General features: G+C 46.6%; 1 protein-coding gene across 1 annotated transcript; it reads left to right on the plus strand.

The window, feature by feature from the left end:
* Positions 1–2092: 2092 nt before the first annotated feature.
* On the plus strand, positions 2093–26022 carry ACAT2 (acetyl-CoA acetyltransferase 2). The gene is made up of 9 exons (XM_006115010.2): positions 2093–2266; positions 6303–6437; positions 10362–10543; positions 12991–13108; positions 15512–15655; positions 17718–17840; positions 18675–18829; positions 24081–24191; positions 25773–26022. Exons 1-9 carry the CDS (start codon positions 2209–2211, stop codon positions 25938–25940), a joined length of 1194 nt encoding a protein of 397 aa, XP_006115072.2. The 5' UTR covers positions 2093–2208; the 3' UTR covers positions 25941–26022.
* Positions 26023–26024: the final 2 nt, after the last annotated feature.

Raw genomic sequence — 26024 nt, forward strand, 5'->3', positions numbered from 1 at the left:
CATGCCCTGCCTCAGCACTTCCCATCTCAGTCTGAGCTTCCAGCACATTCCCTGCATCACTGCTCCACACCTAAGCCTTTTCCCCCTTCCTCATCTCCTTCCTCAGTCTGAGACCCTGTGTCTCAGCATTTCCTTCCCCTCTTATTCAAGCTTCCCCGCATTACCAATTTCAAGAGACCCACAATAAGTTGGACCAAAAATATTACAAAATTCTTTTTTAAAAACCCCCACAGACTATTGTGTTCATTTTCCCATCTTCTGACTTTTGAATTCCATGTCTGTCCCTCTGAATCGCCACAGAGTACCCAGCTGATCCTGGGTTCTGGGGAAGTGCTGCGGGGAGCCAAGGATCAACTGGGGAGTCCCCAGCTAAACCAGTGCCACAGAGGCCCCTTTGAATGGTGCACAGGTGGCATTTTACAGGCGCAGCCCCCGCATAGCTGATCTGCAGATCAGCTGTGCAGGGGCTGCCCCTTTGAAAAGCTGCCCAGGGGTTTCAAAGCAGCAGTGCCACTGTGCACTGCTGCCACTTTGAAGTACCCCAACCCCCCTTGCTGTATCTGTTTTATAGAGGCAGCAAAGGGGGCGATATCAACTAGTCAAAATACTATTGGATAAGCATGGGGGGGGGAGTGGAGAAGAGCCCGGGTTGGCTGGGGAAGAGAGAGGAGGAGAGCCAGGGCGGCCTTGACCCTGCCCCACCTCCCAGCGGCTGGAGGGAGAGCTGGGCAGCTTTGGCCTGGCTCCCCCTCCTGGCTGCTGGGGGCAGAGCTGAGACCAGTGCAGCCTTGGCCTGGCCCCTCCTGGTGGCCAGGGGGAGAACCGGCCTGACATGGCCTTTGCAGGTCCTCCCTCCCACCCATCAGCCAGGGAGAGCACGGGGCTGGTGTGGGAGACGGAAGGGGGTAGAGCTAGGGCTGGCACAGCCTCGGCCCTCCCTGGTGGCTGGGGGAAGTGGGAGAAAGCCCCAGACAATGGGAGCAGAAGGGAAACCTCCCAACTGAGAGAGTGTTTCTTCCCTGCAGGCCAGATCACACAGTGAGGCTCAGGACTTTCTCTCCCTGGTGCTCCAACCGTGTGGGGGAGGGAGGGTAAGGCTGGAGCACCAGTGCTGGCTCCCTGCTGCAGGAAGGAAGGGGGGCTGAGCTCGGGCTGTGGACCATTAGCGGTCTGTGGACTGCAGTTTGAGAACCACAGCTCCAAGGCCCAGTTTTGAGAAAAAACTTGGAAATTACACTAGTGCCTGGAGGCTTATTGGAGTGTCCCTTCAAATTTGGAGAATGTTACCTGTTGCCTTACAATTTCTGGTGCTCCCAGGAAGCCACTCTAAATCTCCCACAGCAGGTCATTACTTCAGGGAGCTGTTTCAGGAGCAGGGTATGGGTTGGTACCATAAAGCCAGTGCAAATGCAATGATATAATACAGTTCTGGAATGGATTGCAAACAGAATTGCATCCTAAATTGTGACATTTTATCACAAATCTCATAATATTTGGTGTTTGTTTAGCCTCACCCCTAGACTCAAGTGATTATATGAGAACGTCAGCTTTCATGGCAGGGCAGTCAGAGCCTAAAACCTTTATGGTAGTGGAGAAAAACTTTGAAAATGTAAACCTTAAAAGCTGAAGAAGCAGTCAAATTAAAAGGAACCAACATTTAGTATTTATGTTTTAAATCCTTGATTTTTAAACCAATCTCTCATCCCTTTTGAGGGCATGACTATTAATGCTGGAGTTGCCAATATGGCATAGGCACTCCACTATTCAAAACCTCAAAAACAGATGGAACAGGGACTGTGCCCCTGGTGGCTAGGCTGAAGGCCTGGCTTCAACCTAAACAGGTCCAACCCCCAGTGCAGCTTTTAGGAATGGTGTCAGCAAGGAGCAACCTCCCTGAGCCAGTTTTTCCTGTGCTGCAGATTGGCCCTGTGCTAGGACTACACCTGGGCGCCTCCTGCCCCAAGACAAAACACTTTTCCAAAAAAAAAAAAAAAAAAAAAACCAGAAGAGAAGGTCACGTGGCCGGTCCCACGACAACACTCCCCCCACCCCGTGTCTGTCACGTGGTGCGCCTGCTTCCCTAGCTTAGCGCCTCCCCCCTGCCCGAAGGTGCTTGAGCGGGAGGAGCTTGAAGATCGGAGCCGGGCAAGTAGCGAGGGCGGCTGCAGGCGCGGGGCCGGTGCCATTGGGAGTCCGGCGGTGGCCACCATGAGCGCAGGCGGCTCAGAAGCGGTGGTGCTTGTTTCTGCTGCAAGAACCCCTGTCGGTGAGTGGCTCCGTCGTGCGGCAGAGTCATCCCGGGCCGCTGAGCTGCAGAAGCTACAGGCGGCGGGGGTCGGTGTTGATGTGGTGCGTGCAGGTGGCCGGGGGTCCCTGCTTGCTCTGGCACGCGTGTGCGGTTGCGCATGGGGCGGCTGCTGTTTTTGCACGAGTGGGGGGAGTACACGTGGGCTGGGCTCCCTCAGCTCGGAGCTGACTTGCAGCCCTGCGAACTGATTGAGGCTGCAGGAGGGGGTGGTCTAAGGCGCTGTCTCCCCAGCTGCCAGGTCTAGTTTCTGATGCACGCGAGGCGTGCCGCCCAAAGCTTACAGGGTGCTGTGGGGAGCCTTTGAGCCGGAGCATGCTAGAGATGCGCAGTAGCCCTTGCTACTCTTATTTGCGAATGGGGGAGGGGGATAAGGCTGATGCAGCTGAGTGGCTCGATCCCATCCTTGCAGCAGCGTGGCCAGTGGGACCATCAATGGGACTCCGCCCAGGCCCAGTGCTTGCCTGGCACTGATTGGACAGAAGCTATAGAACCACGCAGGAAGGAGGTTTGGCGATTGCTTAGCCGGTGTCTTCAGTGCTTGCTGCTTTTGCTGGGATTGGCTTATGCGGGGTAGAACCATAACCTGCTGCCTGGGGCGGTGGGACGTGATTTAAAGAGAAAGCAAACAATCCCTCTTCGCTTTGGTCTGAGGCCAGCACTTTCTGTAGGGGGAAAGATGTAAAGGTAAACGTGGTGCAAAGCTTCAAGGATGTAGGTAGCATGCACATGACATACAGCCAGTATTTGAGTCGAATAAACAAAACCAGGTAAAGAGAAGCAATACGGCCTTTCTCAGTTGAATGGAATTCCTGCTGTGAAAGAATAGATGTTGTCAGGGACAATATCTGAGTGGGGATAGATGACTTGATTTTTATCCTCCTTTTATAGTCCGTTTTGCTTGGAGAGTTTTATTTATGCATGTTTCAGGCTAATCTTAGCATGGTAGGTCTCCCCATGCTATTTGTTTAAGCCAGAAATGGGGAGCCTTTTTTCTATCACAGGCCATCGACCCTGCCCATCCAAAAAATCAAGGGGTACTCACTCATGGTGGGAGGGGCAGAGCCTCTAAGCTTTCTTCTCTTGCAGTGAGAGGGAGAGGGCACTCATCCTTGGGGAAGAAGGTGGCACGGAGGCTGTGTTGCTGGAACAATTTTCCACAAACTTTTTACCTGGCACCAGTGGCATAGCCAATATGGGATATTTGGGTGGGCCTCAACTTTGTGAGGGTGGGCAATTACAGGGGGATTGGGAGGCTAGGAGAGATGGGGGCCCTGTTTCCCTCAAGCCCCTCCAGCTTGTGGGGAGTGATGAATGGATCCTCTGGCCACAACCTTGTATCCAACTCCTAGAGGAGATACAGCTCTCAAGCATGCATGGTTCCCAACTCCCTTCCGAGTCCCACCAGCCCATGCTAGGCCCAGCTCAGATCACCTCTACCACAACCAATTGCCCTCTTGCCCTCCTTCCAGTAGCATATTAGCCACAGGGCCAACATGGGAACCCCAGAAAAATAGGTACTCTGATGCTCCCACCTACTCAGCCTGCCGAGGGCCAGATGGGAGAGTGGGGCTTGCTTCACTGCCTACCTGGTACTCCAGCTAGGGAGCAAGGTTGGAACACTGGGGCTTGCCCTGCTCCACTCACAAGGCACTGCAGCCAGGGACTCTCCTGCAGGCCAGGAGCAGAGCCCCAGGTGGAGATCTGGGACCCTGTATGCAGAACTGAAGGCAGAGACCTGGGTGGGGATCTAGCAGCAGCAACCATGACCCCACATGTGGGGCAGGAGCAGAGCCCTGGGCTGGTGTCTGGCAGTAGCCAGGCTGCTGCTTGCTGGCTAGTACCTGGGAATCCCATGCAGAACGTGGGGTGCTGCAGCACCCTTCACACCCACAGTTCCTGTGCCTCTGCACTGAGGCTAAGGGCTTTCTTCCTTGCAGCAAGGTGAACTGATAGTTGTGGCTCTAGCCCCGTGGAAGGGTGGAGTGAGAAGGGCCGGCAGGAATGGATGAAATTTAACAATGGGCAGGATGAGGCCCATGGGTTGTAGGTACCCCAGCTCTGGTTTAAGATATTGTAAACTGAGGTAAAGTGTATCCGGTCTGACCAGATTATGTCTGAAGATTAGTTCATAACTATTTATGATGATTTTGTGTTCTCCCTGACTCTTGTATCATTATATCTAATATACAAAGGAGAATGTTTGTATGTTTGTGCTCTAATAACTTGGACACTATAAGAGCTACCACAAACAAACTTTCCATGGGATAATCTTTAATCCAGGAGAAGGTACTTTTGGACCCAATTGGGCCGGAGCTCAAGTTGTAAAAAATCAAAAAGTAACCGGCCACGCTGCACTGCAGGGGCTGCCCCACCCACCCTAGGTCCCGTACCCACTGCCTGCGACCACCAACGCTGTCCAGGACTTGCCCCCTCCTACCCACGAGGTTACATAAGCGACCCTCTTTCTCCCCTCCTGCACTGGCATGTAGTGCCCCGACCCCCACGCGCACAATGGCTCAGGCACACTCCCTGTCCCCCACGGCACCTGCAGCCCCAGGCACAAGCTGGGGCGCCCCTCCCGTGTGTAACCTCCCCTCCACCCGGGGTCTCAGCCTGTCCCCTCCGAGGATGACGCGGACCTATATTTTAATCCCTGTAGAATCAGTGCAACTTTTCTACCATTCATAAAAAGATAATGTACTACTGTTTTTCTACATTTTGTTCCTCCGGTTTCCCGAGCAACGCCGGGTAACTCCAGCTAGTTGTTCATAAGTAGTTTTTTGAGAGAATATTCTTTTCCCTCCGTGGTACTGATGGGAAAAGTGATACTCTATTAGACTATCACCTTTTTGGGGAGAGTGATGAAATAATATAAAGAAAGTAGACTGCAATCCCCAAATAGAACTAGTCAGGGTGAGTGTATGTGGAATTTTTAGTAGGGATGTGAAGGAGTAGTCGATTTATCTGATAAGCAAATGCTTAATGGATATCAACAAGCTTGTCGACTAAGTCACTCCCCACCCCCTTTGCTGCCTCTATCAGAAAGAGGCAGCAAGGGGAGCAGACAGAAGGGGGTACTTCAAAGCATCAGTGAGGCTTCAAAGCATCAGTGGGGCTCTAGATGCCGGGCTCCTGCGGTGGTGTTTCAAAGCAACAGCACTGCATGGAGCCTGGGGTCAGTGGGGAATCCGCAGCTGACCCCGGGCTCCATGTGGCGCTTTCGCTTTTAGAGTGTAGCAACAACTGTAGGGCTTTTTCTACCCTTCAAAGGCAGAGATGCCCTATCGATTATTCAATTTACCACAATTTAACATCCCTAATTTTTAGGACACAGTAAGAAATGGAAGCCTGGAAGAGTGTCATACGGTTAGCTGGTATTAGGTCATATAGTTACATTTTAAGCTTCTCCTGAATTTTTTTTAGCTAGATCAAATGGGGATCCCAGAAGCCGCTTTTTTTTTGTTTTTTGTTTCCAGAATGGAAATCGTATTCCTTTTTTCCCCAAGACGCAGTATTCAGTGGAAATGATATTGCTAAAATCTTACTCCTGCCCCCTCTCCCCCCCCACACACCTTCAGCTCTCCCTCAAAGAATTAACTAAACAAATGGCAGAGTAGTCAGACTATAGCACTTCAGTACTTTAAAGAGTAGGAAGCAGAACTAATCATGGGTTTAGAAAGGACCTTTTACAAGTCAATTTCTGCTGATGTACTGTATCTTAAAATTTAGCTGATCCGGTCTTGTCTAATGTGCTACTCTGATGATCAGTGTGAACTAGATGTTTTACTTCCTGTGTTCTTTTCTCCAGTCATTGACTTTGACTTGAGAAGGAGTAAAATGAATCCTGAATACAAAAACTAATTCTCTCTCCTCCCTGACCCTCTCCCTCGTAAGTTGTATAGTGAAATCTTGGGCAATTCATCCTCAGAATCTCTTTTGGAATCACAGGGTTAAAAAAACATAAAAATCAAATTGTTTGTTTTTTTTCATATAGGTTCCTTTAATGGTGCCTTGTCCACAATTCATGCCCATGAACTGGGCTCTATTGTCATTAAAGAAGTACTGCAGAGGGCAAATGTCAATCCGGAAGAAGTATCTGAAGTTATATTTGGACAAGTCTTGACAGCAGGTAGTTTTGTTAATTTAATTTTTCAGCACTTGTACGAAAAGTTCCATTTACAAATGACAAGACAGATTTTTTTCTTTAGTTTTACAATGAGATATTATCTAGTGCAGAGGTGGGCAGTGATTATTGATGGGGGGGCACTCCAAGATTTTGGAAAGTGATTGAGTGCTGCACTCTTCCATGATATTAATGGAGAGGGTGCGAAGTCTGGGATGGAGGTTGGGTGCAGAAGGGAGCTTGGGGTAAGGGATTGAGGTACAGGAGGGAGAGTGGGGTCTGGGAGGACGTTTGGGTGAAGGAGGCAGATGTGACCTAGGGCAGGGAATTGGAGTGCAGGGGTTTGGTTTATGATTTAGGGTAGGAGGGGATTGTGATCTGGGGCAGGAGATTGGGGTGCCAGATCTGGGAGGAGGTATGGGTGCAGGAGGGGGCAGAGGGTTTGGGTATGTTGAGTGGTGAGGAAGGGAGGAGCTGGGGTGCCAGAGGTAAGTTTTGGCCAGGAGACTTACCAGCCAGCAGCCCAACCAGCCTGCCTGTCTGCAGAGCTAAATGCTTGCAGAGTTTACAACGTTTCTCAGCCAGCCTGCCTTGCGCCTGCAAAGGCTACAGGGCCACATGCTTGTGTCAATAACTGAGCTGGCGGGAAGGGGGTCATGGTGCTTTGTGGGCTGCCTGTTATTCAAATGAGCAGCTCCCAGTGGCCAGTTTCTGGCCAGAAACCTGTCAACGGGATTGTGCTGGGGCTGGGGGCAGTGCCTGAAGTCTTGCCCCCCTCCCCTCTGGCATCACAGTTTTGAAAGAGAAATGGCCTGGCAGCCGTTTTTCTGAGCAGTGTGCAGGGCAAACAGAGGAATCTGCCTGGGGCTCCCTGCTGCATCCGCAGGCTGGATCTGGCCCACAGGCTATATTTCACCCAGTCTTGATCTAGTGGAATATTATAATGATATTTGTTGGGATTTGTTCTCTGCTATACATTAGGGATGTTACATTTATATTCATTAACTAATCAAATAGTCAATGGAAATCCCACTGACTGTTCGATTAGTCAATAAGAGTGCCTACATCTTTGAAATGTAGCAAGAGCCCTGCCAAGCTCTTGCTACAGTTCAAAAGTGGAAGCTCCGCAGGGAGCATGGGGCCAGCGGGGGACTCCCCCAGCTCCTGCTCCCCTATCCTTGCTGCCTCTCTGATAGGGTACGTCTAGACTACGGGTTTTTTTTCGAAAGGAGATATGCAAATTAGCATCGAATTTGCATATAATCTTCCTATCGCATTTTCTAAAGCGAAAGTAGTCTGGATGCGTTTTTTTCCGGAAAAAAACTCATTTTTTGGAAAAAAATGCTCTTCCTAAAAAAAGGAGGTTTATGCGGTTTTTCAAAAAAGGGTTTTTTTTCTCAGAAAAACCATGTCCAGACTACTTTCACTTTTGGAAAAAAAAAAACCCATAGTTTAGACATACCCATAGAGCAAGTGGGGGTGGGAGGGGTGACTAGTCCCATCACTAGTCGACTTTTCCATAAACTTATTCTTATCGGATAGTAGACTAGTTGTTTACATCCCTATTATACATTCATGCCCCTATTTTATTCTTCCATTGAAATAGGTTAATTTTAAAATGTCATGTTAATCAATACTATTCTTAACACTGTTGGCAGTTAAGGATTGAAGAAATCCATTCCCAGCTTTACCTCAGCCCTCATTCTGAACACCATGTATAAAGCTGTAGCTATCTAATTTACTTTTCTTTTAATCCAAAGAGGAATTAACAAAGAGAGTATGTAACATTAATCACAGACTGTGACCTTTTACTGTTGTAACCAACCAACCTCTCATGCCCCCCTTGTCTCTTGTTAATCATTGCTTGCCATGGTAAGTGCGATTATTTTTTTTCTTCAATTGGAAACTCCTCAGAGCAAAGAGCTGCATTGTATCTGTCTGTAATGCAGTGTATGCACTTGTGATGCTCTAAAAATAATCCTTAGATTAAGATCCCATAAAGAGAAATTTCAGATTATTTTGATCAGGTAGAAATGCAGCTGTTAAAGCAGAAGACCACTTTAATATGTCTTTGAGTTATTTGAAATATAAATTTTACCACATAAGTTTTTATCTATTGGCTCAATTCTTTGTCCCCTGTATTCTGTAGTTCACTGAATGGTATGCACGCTTTTCTTTTATTAGTGAGTTTTGTACAAAATAGTAGGCACTTGCTTTGGCCTGGAGACTTGAATGCTTTATGTAATACAGTTTTCTCCATCAAAGGTTACAGAGCAAAGAATGAAAGCTTTTATGACTGTTGCTATATGCTTGAGTTGTATCTGTTTCCTAAGGAGTATATGCTAATATTTGGCCAATGTCTGTTTAGTTTTAGAAAAGCACTATTTTAGTTATGTCACATATTTGTCTGAAATCTGTAACCAATGAAAAAGGTTGTAAATATGATTTGTTTTTCAGCAAATTGTGGCAGTATGTATTTTTTACAAAGCTTTTACCTGTCTTTGCTAATAATAACAAAACTGACATATCCAAAATTATAATCTGGTAATCAAATACAGGAAAGTTCCTGACTGTTCTGAATTGCAGTTTGTTCCCCTGTCTCTTTTGTCTGTAGTGTAGATAAAGCTCTCTCTGACACAGATGGCAGAAGCACACTGTAGAATATAGTTGTTTTTTTTTTGTCTGCTCTGCTCTGCTCTGCTCTGAGCTCTTCAAAGAGAATTGCAAAACTACTGCATCAGGAGTAAGGATATTAAATTGCCATTACCTAGTTAATTGTATAGTTGATACAATTTGTGTCGACTTTATGATTAGTCAGTAGGACTGCTCTGCAGAGCTGCAGTGGGGATAGCTCCAGGAGCCGGCTTGAGCCTCCCCTGCTGCGGCTCTGCATTTTAAATGTAGTAAGAGCCACCAAGCTCTTACTACATTTAAAATGTAGAGGTGCACCCGGCTCATGCTGAGACCAGTAGACCCTGTTCACAGCAGATAGCCCTGTCCACAGGGGGCTCAGCTCTCCACAAGGACCCCTACAGGGAAGGTTGCTGCAAAGCAGCCCCTGTCTATCATCCAGGGACGGTACTGCGGGGAACCGGCTTTTAAGCCAACTTCCCCCAGCACAGGGTCCTGGTTTTCCCCCCACTTTTTGCCTCTCATAGAAGCAGCAGGGGGAGGTGCCGCAGGGAGTTCGGGGTGAGCGGGGACTGAAACAGTCCTTGCTTTCCCCGTGTTCCCACTGTGGTGCTTCAAGCCTTTGAAATGTAGCAGGATCCCCTGTTTCAGTCCTTGCTCTTGCCATTTCCCCACTATACCTCTGTCTCCCCTGCCCCCCAGGGACCGTACTAAGGGGAACCAGCTTTTAAGCTGGCTCCCCCAACCACCAGCTCCTCCCCCCCCTTGCTCTGCTGGCTGTGGGGGGAGTGACTAGTTGAGTCACTACTCAACTATCCGATAAGCTTTTGCTTACTGGATAGTTGGCTAGTTGCTTACATCCCTAATCAGGAGCCTTATAACAAACTCTTAAGAGTGTTGTGAGGGATGTGTTATTGCTCAAACAAAGTTGTGTGTGTTGAGGGTTTTTTTTTTTTTTTTTTTAAACTTAGCTGAGGTAATCGCACTACTTTAGGTAAATACAAAATTCCACTTAGGAAGAATTTCTAGCCGTGGAATTTATGTGAACAAAACCTTCTGGTGTCAGAAAGCAGAAGAATTTCTATGACTTGTCCCATTTGCAGAAAGTGCTGGTAATTACCTTATTGCAGTTTTCCCTCTGCCCCAGTCGGAGCTCAATTAGCTAACCCCTTTTACCTGCCATTTGTCACTGGGAATGAACTATAAACATGGGGGGCATCTTGTTGTCACTGAGAGGTACAGAATGTGTATGTTGGCCTATTTACCTCTGCATCTGTTCAGCTCTGTATATTCTCGCAGGCGCTGGTCAGAATCCTGTACGACAAGCCAGTGTTGCTGCAGGAATCCCATATGCAGTACCAGCTTGGAGCTGTCAGATGATATGTGGTTCAGGCCTAAAAGCAGTATGCTTGGGGGCTCAGTCCATACTGACAGGAGATTCGAGCATTGTGGTGGCAGGAGGCATGGAAAGCATGAGCAAGGTGAGACAATAGTCCTTTTTGGCAACTATAAAGGGTCAGGCATGATTTCTATTTGATTTTAGCACTTTGATAATCTGGTAGGAAAATCTTCAGTGGAAATTTTGGGAGTATTTCCTTTGTTTTTGAGCACTTAAAACTCTTAATGAGTTCAACTGGAGTAACAAGTGAGAGAATGTGGAATTGGTCTATACAGGCAGTCCCCGACTTACGCGGATCCGACTTATGTCGGATCCGCACTTACGAATGGGGCTTTCTCGCCCTGGAGGTCGAGGTAGCGGATTGCTACCTGCGAGCTCTGGGGCGAGAAAGCCCCGTTCATAAGCTGCTCCGGTGCCCCTGGTCTGCTGGAGACCGTCTCCAGCAGACCAGGGGCACCGGGCGGGTTCCCACGCTTCTGAGGCTTTGCCAGAGCAAAGCCTCAGAAGCGCAGGAACCCTCCATTGCTGCCGCTTCAGTCCCGGTGCCTGTGGTCTGCTGGGGACTGTCCCCAGCAGACCACAGGCACCGGGACTGAAGCGGCAGCCACGGTGGGGTCCCGCGCCTCTGAGACTTTGCCAGAGCAAAGCCTCAGAGGCGCGGCACCCCACTGCCGCTGTGGCTCTGCTCCCCGTGTCCCTGGTCTGCTGGGGGGGGGAGGTGCAGCTAGTGTGCCCCCCCCCCCCCCCCCCCAGCAGACCAGGCTTTTGTTTTGGACCCTGGGGCAGAGCAGCTGGGGCGCTGCCGATTGGTCCTGCAGCGCCACTCTGGGCACTACTGGACCAATCTGGCAGCACCCCAGCTCCTCTGCCCCAGGTCCTGATTCAGCCGCTGCTGGTCAGTTTCAGCAGCGGTTGAATCAGGACGCCTGGGGCAGAGCAGATGGGGTGCTGCTGGGTTGGTCCAGTAGCACCGAGGAGCGGCAGAGTTGCTCTGCCCCGGGCTTCCTGGAATCAGCTGCTGATCAGTTTCAGCAGCAGCTGACTTGGGGACGCCTGGGGTTCTTAAGTTGATTCTGTATGTAAGTCAGAACTGGCGGTCAGTTTCAGCAGCGGCTGAATCTGGACGCCAGTTCCGACTTACATACAGATTCAGCTTAAGAACAAACCTACAGTCCCTATCTTGTACGTAACCCGGGGACTGCCTGTATATTAGATTTTTGTTTTTCCATTATAGGTTAAACTTTGCTAAAAGTTACCACTATTTTTGTAGACTTCTCTTTTTTAAATACATCTATTACATTTGTCCTCTTCCCCTAACCAATACCTCTTTAGTGTTTTCCTTAAATGCTGGTTTTGGTTTTTCAAAACTATCAATTATTTCTGCACCTTCAATCATATCCTCCAGCTATTCACTTGAGCAATCTTTTTTTCCTAGTGAGACTATTTTTAGATGTAATTTATTAAAATGTGCATTTATAATGATATATGTAAAAGGAAAGTCAGAATAGATTTGTAGTGGTCTGTAACTTGAATTAAGCCTTTACTGAAATTCAAGATGTAATTTAGGAATTTTAGTGTGACATCTAATAAAGAGATCCTGTTATGTGACTGCACGTAATGTGAAAATAATATTGTTTAAAGTATAGATGTAAATAATAAATATTCCTATTTAAAATCTAGAAAGAGAAATTTAAAGAGAGATTCACTTAAGGCCTGGTCCAAAGCTCACTGTAATCAATGAGAATGTTTTTACTGATTTTGGTAGACTGTACTAATGCTGATATGAACCCTGATTGATCAGAATAAATCCTTCTGAACTGAGCCTAGACTTCTTGACCACCTTTTTTCTTTCTGAACTTTGCTGTTTAGGAGGATAGATACTAGTTTTTGATGGTGGGGAATGGGGATGTATTTGGATAACTTTGCAAATTCTGGTAAAATTGCTTATTTCTCTTATCTCCATGCTCCAGGGATGCAATTAGAGTGTCTCATAATTTATCATTATTCTTGGCAATAATTATAAATGCAACATCTGGCTTAACTAGAGAGGGAATAGAAACCTTGGAAACAAGACTGATTACACTGTGTTTTTAATTTATATTTCAAACCTATTTTATTTTCCCTCTGTCCCCATGACAATGAATAGCTTGCTCCTGACAAAAGGCAATGGCAGTATTGCTGCTTGCTCTGCAGGATGCCCAAATGCGGGAGTAATCTGAAGACTACTTATCTCATTTGTGAACTGTCTGTTGGCTGGGCAACACAGTGCCTTCTGCTGACTCACTATTAGATTGAAAACCTTGGAGTGAGAGAATTCACTTGCTACTTGATGGCTGGAAATGAGACAAAACTAATGGGTGGCCCCTCCTCTGCTAGTTGTTCTTAGGTCTTTTATTCATTATATTGGAGAGGTTTCCTTTGGCTTTCAGACTAAGGTCTGACTTTGCTGAAGAGATTGGGTGTGAGAGAGTTCTTTCCAGCAAATCCCTAACAGTCTTCTAAATTTCTCTCAAAATATTTTATTTGCAGGCTCCTCACTTAGTTCATATGCGAGCTGGAGTGAAAATGGGGGAGGCCTCTTTGCAGGACAGTATAATCAATGATGGTCTTACAGATGCTTTTTACCATTATCACATGGGTATAACAGGTAAGTAGCAACAGTTAGAGACTTTGTCAGAAGGGACAATCATGATTATCTAATCTGCTCTTCTGCATATTACTGGATCACAGAACCTCATGCAGCCACTTCAGTAACTCAACCAGAGATTATGGGCTTACTGCAGAAGTAAATCTTGGTTTAAAGACTTGAAATTACAGCGAATCTACCATTTTACTCTAGTTCTCAACTAGGGATGTGAAAGGTTGACCAATAAACATCATCACCCTTAAATGGGTGATGCTTATCAGTTCTGGTTAACCTGTGGGGGTTGGATCAGCTCCCTGCCCTCCATGCACTGAGGCTCTCCAGCCCAGCTGCAGCAGCCTGTGACAAAGTGGGGATTGTATTAACTCTGTTTGCTTGTTATGTCATATGTGATTTCTGCTGTCCTGTGCTGCTCAGTCGTAACTCTCTGTGTGTGTGCTTCAATTTCCCTGGGCACTGCACTGGTGCCCAGCTGGGCTTAAAGTTTTGGGTGTGACTCTCACTGAGGGGGAGGCTGCCTCAGCTCAGCACAAGCACAATAGCTCAGACTCACTTTTAACATGAGCCTAGGTGCGGGGGTGCAACCAAGTGACACCTTTTTGCCTGGGAGGCCAAGCTGGAGCAGTCCTCCCTGCCTGCTCCTTCTTTAACTGGTTAAACTGGATGTTTCTTCAATTAAACAGGATTTTATATCCCTGTTCTGAACAATTAATTGTAAATTAGCATGGGGATGGGAGTGCAGTGTATAATTCTGGAAACTTTAAAATGTGATTTTAAATATACTTCAATAGAAATTAAGTAATAATTAAGAAATAGACTATGATATTTACAAGTTCATATTAATTTTTCCTTTTATGTTTCATATTATAAAATGGACTTGGAAAGGATACTTAACCATCTGCGCTAGCACGGTCAGTTGTAGGGAAGAAATTTGATCTGCCTTATCTGTTTCTCTCTTCACCATGTTGTCCTACTCTACATCAGATATTGATGTAATGCTTTGTAACTGATATCTGAAATTAATCTCTGAATTCAAATTTTAAATTCTTTCCCCCCAGACCTCTAAGTAAAAGGCCAGTACTGGAGAACATGCACAAATGTGTAGGTAACAGTTCTGCACTGGAAAGGGTAATGAGTCTTCAACCTCTGAATTTATGAAAATAGTGTATCTTCTATGGTACAGTCTTTCCAATGTAGAGTTGCTGCAGAGATACTTGAACACAGCTGTCCAGAGCAATCATAGAACACTAGAACTGGAAGGGACCTTGAGAGGGCAGAGGACTGGACTCGATGACCTCATGGCAGGACCCTGTTCTTTCTAGACCAGCGGTTCTCAAACTTTTTGGGCTCCGGGACTCTTTACATGCGTAAAAATTTATGCGGAGCCCCAGTGGTCCACTGATTGTATGTGTTGTACCTATCAATGTTTCCAGTTTGTCAACCTTGTGGAGCCCCTGGAGATGTCTTGCGGAGCTCCTGGGGCTCCGCGGAGCACAGTTTGAGAAACACTGGTCTAGACCATCCCTGATAGATTTCTGTCTAACCTGCTCTTAAATATCTCCAGAGATAGAAATTTCACAACCTTCCTAGGCAACTTATTCCAGTGTTTCACCACCCTGAGGCTGTGTCTACATTGGCACCCTTTTCCGGAAAAGGGATGCTAATGAGACCAGTCGGAATTGCAAATGCCGCGAGGGATTTAAATATCCCCCGCGGCATTTGCATGAACATGGCTGCCGCTTTTTTCTGGCTCGGGGTTTTGCCGGAGAAGAGCGCCAGTCTAGACGGGATCTTTCGGAAAATAAACCCTTTTCCAGAAGATCCCTTATTCCTAAAAGGGTTTATTTTCCGAAAGATCCCGTCTAGACTGGCACTTTTCTCCGGCAAAACCCCGAGCCGGAAAAAAGCGGCAGCCCTGTTCATGCAAATGCCGCGGGGGATATTTAAATCCCCCGCGGCATTTGCAATTCCGACTGGTCTCATTAGCATCCCTTTTCCGGAAAAGGGTGCCAATGTAGACACTGCCTGACAGTTAGGAAGTTTTTCCTAATGTCCAACCTAAACCTTCCTTGCTGCAGTTTAAGCCCATTGCTTCTTGTCCTATCCTCAGAGGATAATGAACACTTGATTTTTGCTTGTGCAGAACTTTTTGTTTTTTAAAGCAACTCTGGATGGTGATCAGGGGTGGACATGTTCAGCCCCAAAAGTGAATGTAGGAGAAAGCCATGAACAAGTGAAACTAGGGGCTCAGAATGAGCAGTGTTCTGTAAGCTTAACTGACTGCTACCAGGATACATTGTCTTAATAGGCATTCTGGAGTTTTAACTTAAGGCCTAGTAAACAGTAAATTATTGAGTCTTACCCCACCCCACCCCCATTCAAAACTGATATTTTGTTTTCTTTCAGCTGAAAATGTGGCCAAGCAGTGGCAAATTAGCAGACGAGAACAAGACCAATTTGCTGTACAGTCACAGAACAGGGCAGAGAGTGCACAGAAAGCTGGCTACTTTGATAAAGAGATTGTTCCTGTTCTTGTGCCTTCTAGGAAAGGTAAGTATGTGTGTGTATTTAAATAAAAACTGTCATTGGACTAGCTGGGCCTTGACTATCCATTACTAATGGTGTCTTTGTGGAAAACCTATTTTACAGGTGGAGGGAGGGAGGGGGGCTCGGCTCCTCTTTTCACTCTTTAACAGTGAGGGAGGCTTTTTGAAATGAGAGAGAGAAGATGGAAAAACATTGATCAGAATTTCCAAATGTAATTTTATTTTTTATATGGAGATATACTCTCTCATAGAGCTGGAAGGGACCTTGAGAGGTCATCTAGTCCGGTCCCTTGCCCTCATGGCAGGGCCAAGTATCATTCCTGACAGATTTGCCCTAGATCCCTATATGGCCCACTCAAGGATTGAGCTCACAACAGTAGGTTTAGCAGGCCAGTGCTCAAACCACTGAGCTATCCCTCCTCCCTTAGTTATCCCTAAGCACATACGTAGAATATAATTATTATATTGCTGATCCTACATTCTTCTTTGTGGCTAGACCCCTCACTTCAACAGGGCTTCTGTCTACATGGAGTCAGTTGAGTTACATTAGAGTAATGAGTTACATTAGACCTATGTTACGCTAAATTTAAAACATATTCACACTCACCCTGATACTCACTGCATAAACCTCACTCAGTGGTGAACTACATAATGAAATAGCCTAGAGAGTCATTCCATTATACTTAATTATTTGTGGATTTTCTCAAAGCCTGCCAACTTCTTAATATTGTCTGTGAGATTCTTTTTTTTTTTTTTTTAATTAAGTCACGGGGTGCTTTTTTTTTTTAATAGATTAGCCTTTGGCCTCAGGATCCATTTTGGGGCGGGAGAGGACTTGCATATACTTTGTATTAAATTCACACTCCCTAGATTCATTAGTCTGTTGAACTCCAGGAGCATATCATCCCATTTCTTTGTATTTTGTAAAATAGCTAGTTAGCACTCACATATTGTGCCGCTAGGCTGACTGCCCAGTCAGTAAAGGGAGAGGAAAAAACCCAAACTGAACCACTGAAGGCTTCTTTGACATCAACTTGTATAATATTAATATCCATAAAGGAAATACACAGAAACCTGTTGGAAAACACTAACTTGCCTGGGCACTCATTAATGGATCTCCAAGTCACCATGTTGTTTCAGGCCAATTCCACAAGCCAAATACATGGGGAAGGGTTGGAGCTTAACTTCATTTACAAGTTTAATTCTTATGCAAATGGAATGAACAGACACTTCTGCTGGCTCGCACACTACCTTCCACAACTTAATGAATTAACCAACCAACCAAATAATGCATGTGCTAATTGTTCAGTTTCTTGAACAATCTACTCTCTGTTTCTCTCCCCCCCCCCCCCCCCTTCCCTTATTTATTCTTGGATCCGGACTTCTTATACTCCAAGTAATTGGAAGAAGTTGGTTGTGCCTATGAAAGTTCATGATACCATCTACATGTTTTGTTTGTCTTTAAAGCACTACTAGACTATTCATTGTTTACGTTTTTCCTACAAGATTCTGTTCCCTAATGAGCCGTTCTAGCAGAAGGATGATTAGGAAATAGCAGAGAGGAAAATTGTTTTTGAACAGGCAGGCAAATTTAGCAATTGGGATTTTCATGGTATTAAACTTTTCCATGGTGGTTTCAATGTCTTTTTCTGTGCTGCTGCTTACCATGTCCTTCTAAAATCTGTTCAGCACAATCACCACCCTTTTCTTTCAACTCTCATTAAAATCTTGCTTTCATAGCATCACTTACAGAAAATACTTGTTTCAGAAAGCCCAAGTGTAAAGTAGCCATATGCACTACTACCAGCGCCTGGAAGCATTTAGGTAGATTATGGGGCTAAAAATAAACTTGAAGTTCTTGTGTTTTGTTATAATCCTGACAACTATGAACTTGAAAAATTAAACACATTCCCACCCCCCCCACCCCAGTTGTGTGATATATTCCTTAGTGGCTACTACATAGAAGTTACTCTTTGTTCTACAGCTATTTTGCTCGATTTAGAACCCTGTTACAAAAGTAAAGTTGCACGGAATTGATCTCAAATTCATGTCTGACCATTTTGCAGGTCCTGTAGAAGTTAAAGCAGATGAGCATCCTCGCCATGGAAGCACCCTAGAAACAGTATCAAAGTTAAAGCCTTGCTTTCTGACAGATGGAACTGGAACAGTAACTGCAGCAAATGCCTCAGGTTTGTAGATGGGTAAACCAACATGCAGTAGGACAGCAATTGCAAGCAGCTCAGGACAAGGATATATAGCACTGAGCTCAACTGCACATATTATAACTTGCATATCTGTGTGCACTTTTCCCCTAAATACTGCTGTAGTAAGATGATGTGCAGGAGACTTATGTCATGTCAGTATCACTGTTTTCAACTCAAAACAGCCTGTCATGCCATGAAGTCAAAAATGCTTTTATTACTGACATATCTCAGCAGTGTCCACATTTCCCTGGTTCCTCATCCTTCTGTTTCTTAGTCTAACTGTATTTATCACTCCTTCCCCCCGCCCTCATTTTAGCATTTCTGCTTGACTCCAGTGGTCTTCCTGCACATTCAGTACTAGCCATAGATTGTATATAGGAAAATCAAACACCCAACACTAAAAAATTGGCATTATCATGGGATTAAACTTTTCCATAGTGGTCTCAATGCCGTTTTCCATGCTGCCTCTTACACTTACCATGTCCTTCCAAAATCTGTTCTTCACAGCCACCACCTTTTTCTTTCAACTCTCTTGTTAAAACCTTGCTTTCACAGCATCACTTACAGGAAGTATGCAGCACATAACTCCACCCAACATAAAGGTGTGTGCTCATCTGTGCCTACTGATGAAACCTGTCACATCTTCACCAAAACCAGTGGAGCTGCACAGACTTACACCCGCCTCGATATCTATAACCTGTATACTATCTTACTTGTCAAACCTTTAATTTAGACTCACTCTTTAGGGAAGGGACCCATTGCCTTTTTACTGTGAAGACTCTAACAAATAAACTTAAGCAATTATTCACTGCTCTGCAGGTGTGAATGATGGAGCTGCAGCTGTAGTTCTTATGAAGGCATCTGAAGCAGCTAGAAGAGGTCTTACTCCATTGGCGCATATTGTGTCCTGGGCTCAAGTGGGTTTAGAGCCATCCATCATGGGAATAGGACCTGTCCCCGCAATAAAGAAAGCTGTAAGTAGTAGCAGAAGAAACATTACTTGTCAAGTTTCCCTTTGACCATCCAGACTTAGTTTTTCTCAGTGAAAAGCCATAAATGTAGCATCTAATAATTATATAATGGAGACCATGGGAAGTGTTGATTCTTTTTTGCCAGGATTAGTATCTGCATTGTTATTTTTAGACAAGGTTTTATGTGGGTCAAAAGTAGAAACTAGCTTAGTTCATGGAATGCCTCTCAATTGTCATACAGAAAGCTTTAACCTAATAGTAACTCTTCTAAAGGTGAACAGGACTGATACATGAGAGATGAAAGGGCGGAGAAAAATAAAATGAGAAGACCCTGAAAGGTTAAGTTTTTTGAAAATGCCAGTGCCATTTCTGGACCACTGCCTGTAGCAGCTTCCTGCCAAAACTGTGAAGTCAGAAAGTCCATTTTATAGCAGCTGATAGAGATGTTAATCCATGACCATGTTGCTGCCTTGCAAATTTCTGTAACGGAAGCACAAGCCCTTTCTATGCAATTGCAATGTCTTGTGTGGTGCACCTGATGCCTTGTTTGCCTCCAAAGGTGCATAGCTGGATCCATTTAACTGATTGTTTAGGGCTTCCTGCTCAGTGACCCTCTCTGGATCCCTGCTTTTGAATCTGTGACCCTTGCCTCCTTCCCTATTTTTATTCCTATTTGTTATCCCTCATAATCTTTGTGATGTCTGGATCCAGTGACTGCTCCCCTTATGCAGAGTGAGAGGAGCCTTTAGACGTAGATGGGCTTGTAACCCCCCCCCAAATACTCAGAGCTTCAATAGTGACAGAGCAACTGTGTCTCTTGGCTCAGCTCTCCATTTACCTGTATTGCACTAGGGCAGTGTTTTCCAATTGGTGCTCCGCGGAACCCTGGGGTTCCGCGGAGCAAAACGAGGGGTTCTGCAAGGAGCTGGTGCTCCCCCGCTCCCTCTGAAAAAGAGAGAGAGAGAGAGCCGGCTAGCCAGCAGAGGCATGGGCGGTGAGTTGTGTGGGCTTGTGGTACCCACGCTCCAGCAATATTTGGAGCTGGAGCGGGTCCCGACTCCCTCCCACCCCGACCCCAAAGCGTCTCTCCCCCGTCCCCATCATGCGCAACCTTCCCTGAGCTCCCCCTCGCTGGCTGCTGCTGCCCTGCACAGCGCGCTCAAACCAGTGGGTGGAGAGACGCCCAGACGTGACGTGACGTCACGGCCCGGGATTTTAAACTTGCTGGGCGCTGTGATGCGCCGCATGGCTGAGTTGCGGGTTCGGAGTCCGGGGACAGAGCACAGACTCCGGCCCCACAAAGTGGAAGGCAGAAGGTACGGGAAAGGGAGAGAGAAGGAATGGAAGGGGCTTGTGCAGAGGGAAAGGGGAAGGGCTGGGAGAGGAAGGTGCTTGGTGCCTTCCCCTCCGCCTCGCACAAAGGGACAGGGTAGAGGAGAGATAAATGGCAGGGGGCCAAGCGCAGACAATGAGGAAAAGAGCAGGAGGGGAGATGTCAGTGGGAGGGGAACAGGGTGATGCTGGGAGGGGAGAAGGTAAGGGCATTGGGGGCTAGAGGGGTGAGGGGAGGTGCTGGGAGAAGGCTTGAAAGAAGGGGTGGGCATGAGGAAGGCTGGGATGGAGCAAGTCATGTGAGAGGGCACAGGGTTCCCATGTGAGGGGAACGGGGGCAGAGGGTGGTGAGGGGTGGGCATAAGGGAAAAATGGAGCAAAGGGGGCAGGAGAAGTGAGGGAAGGGGGAGGCACCAGGAGGGTGCAGGGGTAAGGGGATTCTGGGGGTGAAGCAGAAGGGCAGATACCTGCAGTGGAGGGACCACCATCAGAGGAGAGACGCAGGGCAGGTTTGTAGGGGGAGGTGTTAGAAAAGGGGATGAGGAGGGGTAGTTCACATGATCAGAGTGGGGCTACTGGAGAAGTGGGCACAGGGAGGAGAGAAGGGCTGGTTGAGGGGGGCAGGTTGCAGGAGGGCTGAGGACAGTGAGAAGAGCAGGAGTCAGGACAGCAGAGCAGGGTGAGGAGTGATGGGGCAGGAGGCACCAGTTGAGCTGACATGGCAGCAGAGGGAGAAGGTAGAGGTTTAAAAATACTTAACTTGGGTGGCACATCCAAACAAGCCACATGAACTCAGTACTGGTGCACAACACAAAATTCATTTTGCTCATGTGAGGAAACTCTTAGGCTATGTCTACACTGGTTGTTTCTTGCACAAGAACACATTCACTCTTCCATGTGCAAACTGTGCTTTTGCAGAAGAGCATCTATGGCAGTGTGGACGCTCTCTTGCCTAAGAAAGTGCGGATGGCCATTTTAGCCACAGGGCTTTCTTGCTCAAGAAATTCATGTTGCCTATCTACACTGGCCTCTTGTGCAAGAATAGTTGCTTAAAAGGGCTTATTCCTGAGTGGGAGCATCGTAGTTCTTGCGGATGAAGCCCTGATTTCATACATGAGAACGTTAGTGTACTTGCGCAAGAACATACGGCCAGTGTAGACAGGCAGTAAATTTTTGCGCAAGACCGGCCGCTTTGGCGCAAGATCGTGCCAGTGTAGACACAGCCAAGGGGAGGGAGGAAGGCAGGGGCAGGGAATCAGCACTGGCTCAGCATGTCTACATGGTTTGGGGGAAGGTGCAGGGAAATTGAGCTCAGCTGGGTTGCAGAGTGGGGAGGTCTGGGGGTGTGTGTGTGGAGCTCAGATTGACTGCAGGAGGAGGGAGGTGCCAGGAACTGGGGCTAGACTCAAGGGGAGGGAGGGACAGGGAATGGGTTCTTGGCTCAGCAGTTTTGTGGGGCTTGGAGGAAGTGCAGGGAAATGGGGCTCAGCTGTGTTGAGGGAAGCATGCAGGGAACCAGTTCAGGGCTCAGCTGGGCTGAGGTGGATGGGAGAGGGCATACAGAACAGACGGGTAGCTCAGCTGGGCTGTGAGGGGCTGCAGGGACTGGTGCTGCACTCCCTTGGATTGTGAGGGATGGTTTTGGGGGAAGTGCAGGGAACCAGCAGAGGTGGACAGTTTGGTTGCAGGGGGTAGAGGTGCAAAGAAGCCTAGTGGGGAAAGGGGGGGGGGAGACCAGGAGCCCTGAAATGACCTCCCCAGGTCCAAAAATTCCTCATCTGGGACCAGTCAGGTCTAGAGGGTGCCAGATCAGGGAGGTCCAACTCCTACCCAAGTCCTCTCCTCGCTCCCTCCCTCATAGCCAGACACCCTACCTACCACCCAGACCTTGTCCCCTTCCGCCTCCCAGATCCTGCACCCCATCCCTATCCTGCTCCTTGGCAGCCCTGCCATCCGCCCTGGCCCCAGCACCTTGCCTCACACCCCAGGACTCAGCACTGCCCTGGCCCTGGCCCCAGCACCCTGCCATCCACGCTAGCACCCAGCAGCACCCTGTTCCTTGTCCCAGCACCCTAGTGCTCAGAAGGACCATGTCCCTGACCCCAGCACCCTGCCACATGATCCAGCATCCTTCCACCCAGCAGCACCCTCTCCCTAGCCCCAGCAGCACATTTGGGACCATATTACTGAGGCTTGGGGGATTTGGGAGGAGCTTTTTTTTTTTTTTTTTTGCATCTCACGTGTGTGACCCGACTGACTTTTCTGTGGGTCAGTGACCTTTGACTCAAAACAGGTTCCTCACCCCTCTCATACATAAAGACAATGCTAAAACCTTTTGAGTTTGACATTTTATTTAAAAATGAAGCCAGGCTAACAAGCACCCAATTGGGACCAAACCCCCATTTCACTGCAGCATCATAACACTCCTGCACCACCTGACCCCAAATCTGAGCCTATTATACACTGGAACCCCCCTCCTGAGCCTCTTGCATCCCCACATCCTCAGTCTTCTGCCACAACATTCCTCCACCATCCACACATCACAAATCTGTGTCCTGAGCCCATCACTCACAACCTTCTTTCCCTGAGCCCCTCACATATCCAGCCCAAATTCCTGCACCCTCACATCCACAAGCCCTGGCTTGCTCAGCACCCCAACCTTCCACCTGAACCCAACACTTGCCAGCCTAGAGCCCCCTCCCTGAGTCAACAGCCCCTTCTCCTGCAGCCAAATTCCCTCCCAGAGTTTGTACTTCTCACCCCTTCCCACACCCAAATCCCTCATTCCCACACCTCACTCTCACTAGGTTGAGACAGGTATAAGGGTTGGGGATAGCAAGTGATGGAGAAGAAGGGAACAGAGCGAATAAGGCCTCACAGAAGGGAGATGGGGGAAGGAATGTGATTTTCATAAATTGGTGGGTCCCTCTCTCCTCCCCTGCCCCCCAATTTTATTTATTTATTTTGCTTGACAAGCCTAGGGGTTCCTTGAAATTCTGAAAAGCTAAAAAATTGGGAAACACTGCACTAGGGGAAGAAAGAGTCCTGCCTGCCAGTTCTATAATCTCCATCACCTCTGTATGTAGAGCGACACTCCTTGTTCTCCTCTAGTTGTTGATGTACACCACAGTGGTTGCATTGTTCAACTGGGCCAAAACATGCTTAGCCTCTGGAACTTTCTGTATGGCAAGCTTGACAACTCTGACAGGCTGATGTGGGATGCCAAAGGTACCTGTGTCCCAGGGAGCTTGGGCCTCCTGTAGACAGGAGTTGCTGCCTCTGATACAGTGGCAGGGGCTCTCCAGGAGTGGGCTGGGAGCCAGGTACACACTACCTGCTCACCCCACCCTTGGGGACCATTTTAGTAACCATGTAACTGTTAAATTGTTGCAACTACACAATTACTAAACAATCCCCAATGTAAAGTTACTTCCTTTAAAATATCACAAAATATTTTCAAATATTCAGCATATAGTATTATACAGGGCTGTCAAAACTGGTATGTTTTAAAAATTAAATATTCCTTAATGCTGCTGTATTTCTACTTCAAGCACTATTTACTGGTATATTGCTGGAATAATGCTAATACCAATGAAGCCTGGAAAAGGAAGCTCAACAATTCTCTCACTTGTGCCACAGGTGGCTCTAGTGAACACTATGGCAAACAGCTTATACGTAGGCTTACTGTAGAACTAAAGGTCTTCACAGTTGTCCCCCACAGTGACATTTTGTAATCAAGTGTAGTAGTGGATATTAGTAGTTTTGCCTCATTTAATCACTAAACTTGGGGGTAAATGAGCCAAAGTTACAGAAGAGAGTGTTAGCCCATGATCTCTCTAGTCAAACCAAGGTAAGTTCTGATGGGACAAAGACCCTCCATTGGCCACTAAAGTACAATCTCCTTATTTGTTATATTTCGTAGGTTGACAAAGCAGGTTGGACACTGGAACAAGTTGACTTGTTTGAAATTAATGAAGCATTTGCATCACTAGCTGTAGCAATAACTAAAGAACTGAAATTGAATCCAGAGAAGGTACGTAATAGGAGAAAACTTAAATTTCAGCAGTTCTTTATAAAACAATGGTTTGGGTTAATTCACTCCTGAGAGAGGGAAACATTTAATTTTTTCCTAATTATATCATATGCTGTCCAAACTAAGCTGCATGTGCAGCCCCAATATAGCTTTGCTTCTATCCACAAGTGGTTGAAATCACAGAAGTTAGGCTGAGGTTACACTGTAAGGGAATTGTCTTATTTCACTGACAGGCTAACTGGCTGTGTTCAGGAATCTGATTCTCTAGTACAGAGGCTGACAACCTTTCCAGACTAGTGTCCCCTTTCAAAAATCTAATCTCTCACAGCCCCGTTTCACCCCTGCTTACACAGACATGTAGAAGTGCCAATACTTAACTGAAAAATTACTTCATCATATAATCAATTGGAATATACATTACTTCTACCCCCGCGCCCTCCCCCCCCTTACTGCCTCTATCAGAGGCAGGGGGTGGAGGGAGAGAAGAGTGCAGGGAGCAGGAGCTAGCTTAAGTTGGTTTCCCCCAATAGTCTCGAGGGGAGGACGGAGGCACAGTGGGGGACTGGGCACAGCTCTTACTACATTTAAGAGGCAGTGCCAGAGGGAGCCCTGTAGTTCCCCTTATTGACTAATTGATGGAAATTCCAACTAAGTGAACTGATTAAATGTACTCTAACATCCTTTATATCAGGAGTGTCCAAACTTTTTTCAAAGAGGGCCAGATTTGAAGTGAACATGCGTGAGGGCCGACCATTTTGCCTGACATTCTTTGAACCATTAAAATTAAATGCAAATTAACTATTTTATGCAAAGTTTATTGCAAACGGCATACTTTTCATTTTGTCACATGGATGACAAATCTAAACAGGTGTTAAATCACTCTGCCTTTCATATCTGAAGACCAGATGGAAAAAAAATCCAGGAAGCTGAAATGTCAGGAACATTGTAAAGTACATTACATATTATTGGTAATAAAGGTTGTCTGTCAATTTTAAGTTCAAAAAATATGAACAGGAACATAACACCAAGTATATATGTTGTGTCCAAATATATTTATAACTGATTTAGACCAACTGACATTAACTGAGATTTTACAATGTATTCATCTCAATACATATGGATTCGTTGGGGGCCATAAAAGATAGATATTGCCAAATTACCTGGGGGGCCGTATTAAACCGGAACGCGGGCCGGACTTTGGACATGCCTGCTTTATATACTTATTGTACTAATCACTGTATAGCATACAGAGCAATATAAACACATCATACGAAATTTTAATTTGTACAGACTAGATTCAGAAGCCAGTGTTTATGTAGCTTGTTACAAAACTAAGCAAGTATCTAAAGGAATATATATACCCTGTGGAAGATCCCTTTGTACAAAAGACATATATACCCACTGTTAACTACATGCAGTTTTTAAACTTAATTTGCACTTTATTCTGCAGGAGTGGGGACTGAAGTTTAAGACCTGATGCCTGTTGTGGAGGGGGCAAATGGGGAAGGAAACTGAGAACCTCACCTACTTTGCCTATTTCTTACTAATTATCTATATAACAAGGCTGATTTTATTTTTCAGGTTAACATCGAAGGTGGAGCTGTTGCTCTTGGTCACCCTCTGGGTGCCTCTGGTGGTCGTATTCTTGTTACGCTTCTGTACGCACTAGAACGAACAGCTGGAAAACGTGGTGTTGCTGCTCTTTGTATAGGAGGGGGAATGGGAATAGCTATGTGCATTGAAAGATGAACATAGTTCAGTCCCCTCCCTGCCTATGTGCACCAAGTTAAAGCTTTCAGCTTGCTAATAAAGCTATGCTATTTAGACAAGATT

This window comes from Pelodiscus sinensis, chromosome 3, assembly GCF_049634645.1.
Source record: "Pelodiscus sinensis isolate JC-2024 chromosome 3, ASM4963464v1, whole genome shotgun sequence".
Taxonomy (NCBI): Eukaryota; Metazoa; Chordata; order Testudines; family Trionychidae; genus Pelodiscus; species Pelodiscus sinensis.

What these genes read in the sequence shown, in the direction of transcription:
- ACAT2 (XM_006115010.2), top strand. Translation starts at nt 2,209, where the DNA reads ATGAGCGCAGGCGGCTCAGAAGCGGTGGTGCTTGTTTCTGCTGCAAGA. An exon ending in TGGACAAGTCTTGACAGCAG is followed by an intron (nt 6,438 to 10,361) that starts GTAGTTTTGTTA and finishes ATATTCTCGCAG; the next exon opens with GCGCTGGTCAGAATCCTGTA. An exon ending in TCCCCGCAATAAAGAAAGCT is followed by an intron (nt 18,830 to 24,080) that starts GTAAGTAGTAGC and finishes TATATTTCGTAG; the next exon opens with GTTGACAAAGCAGGTTGGAC.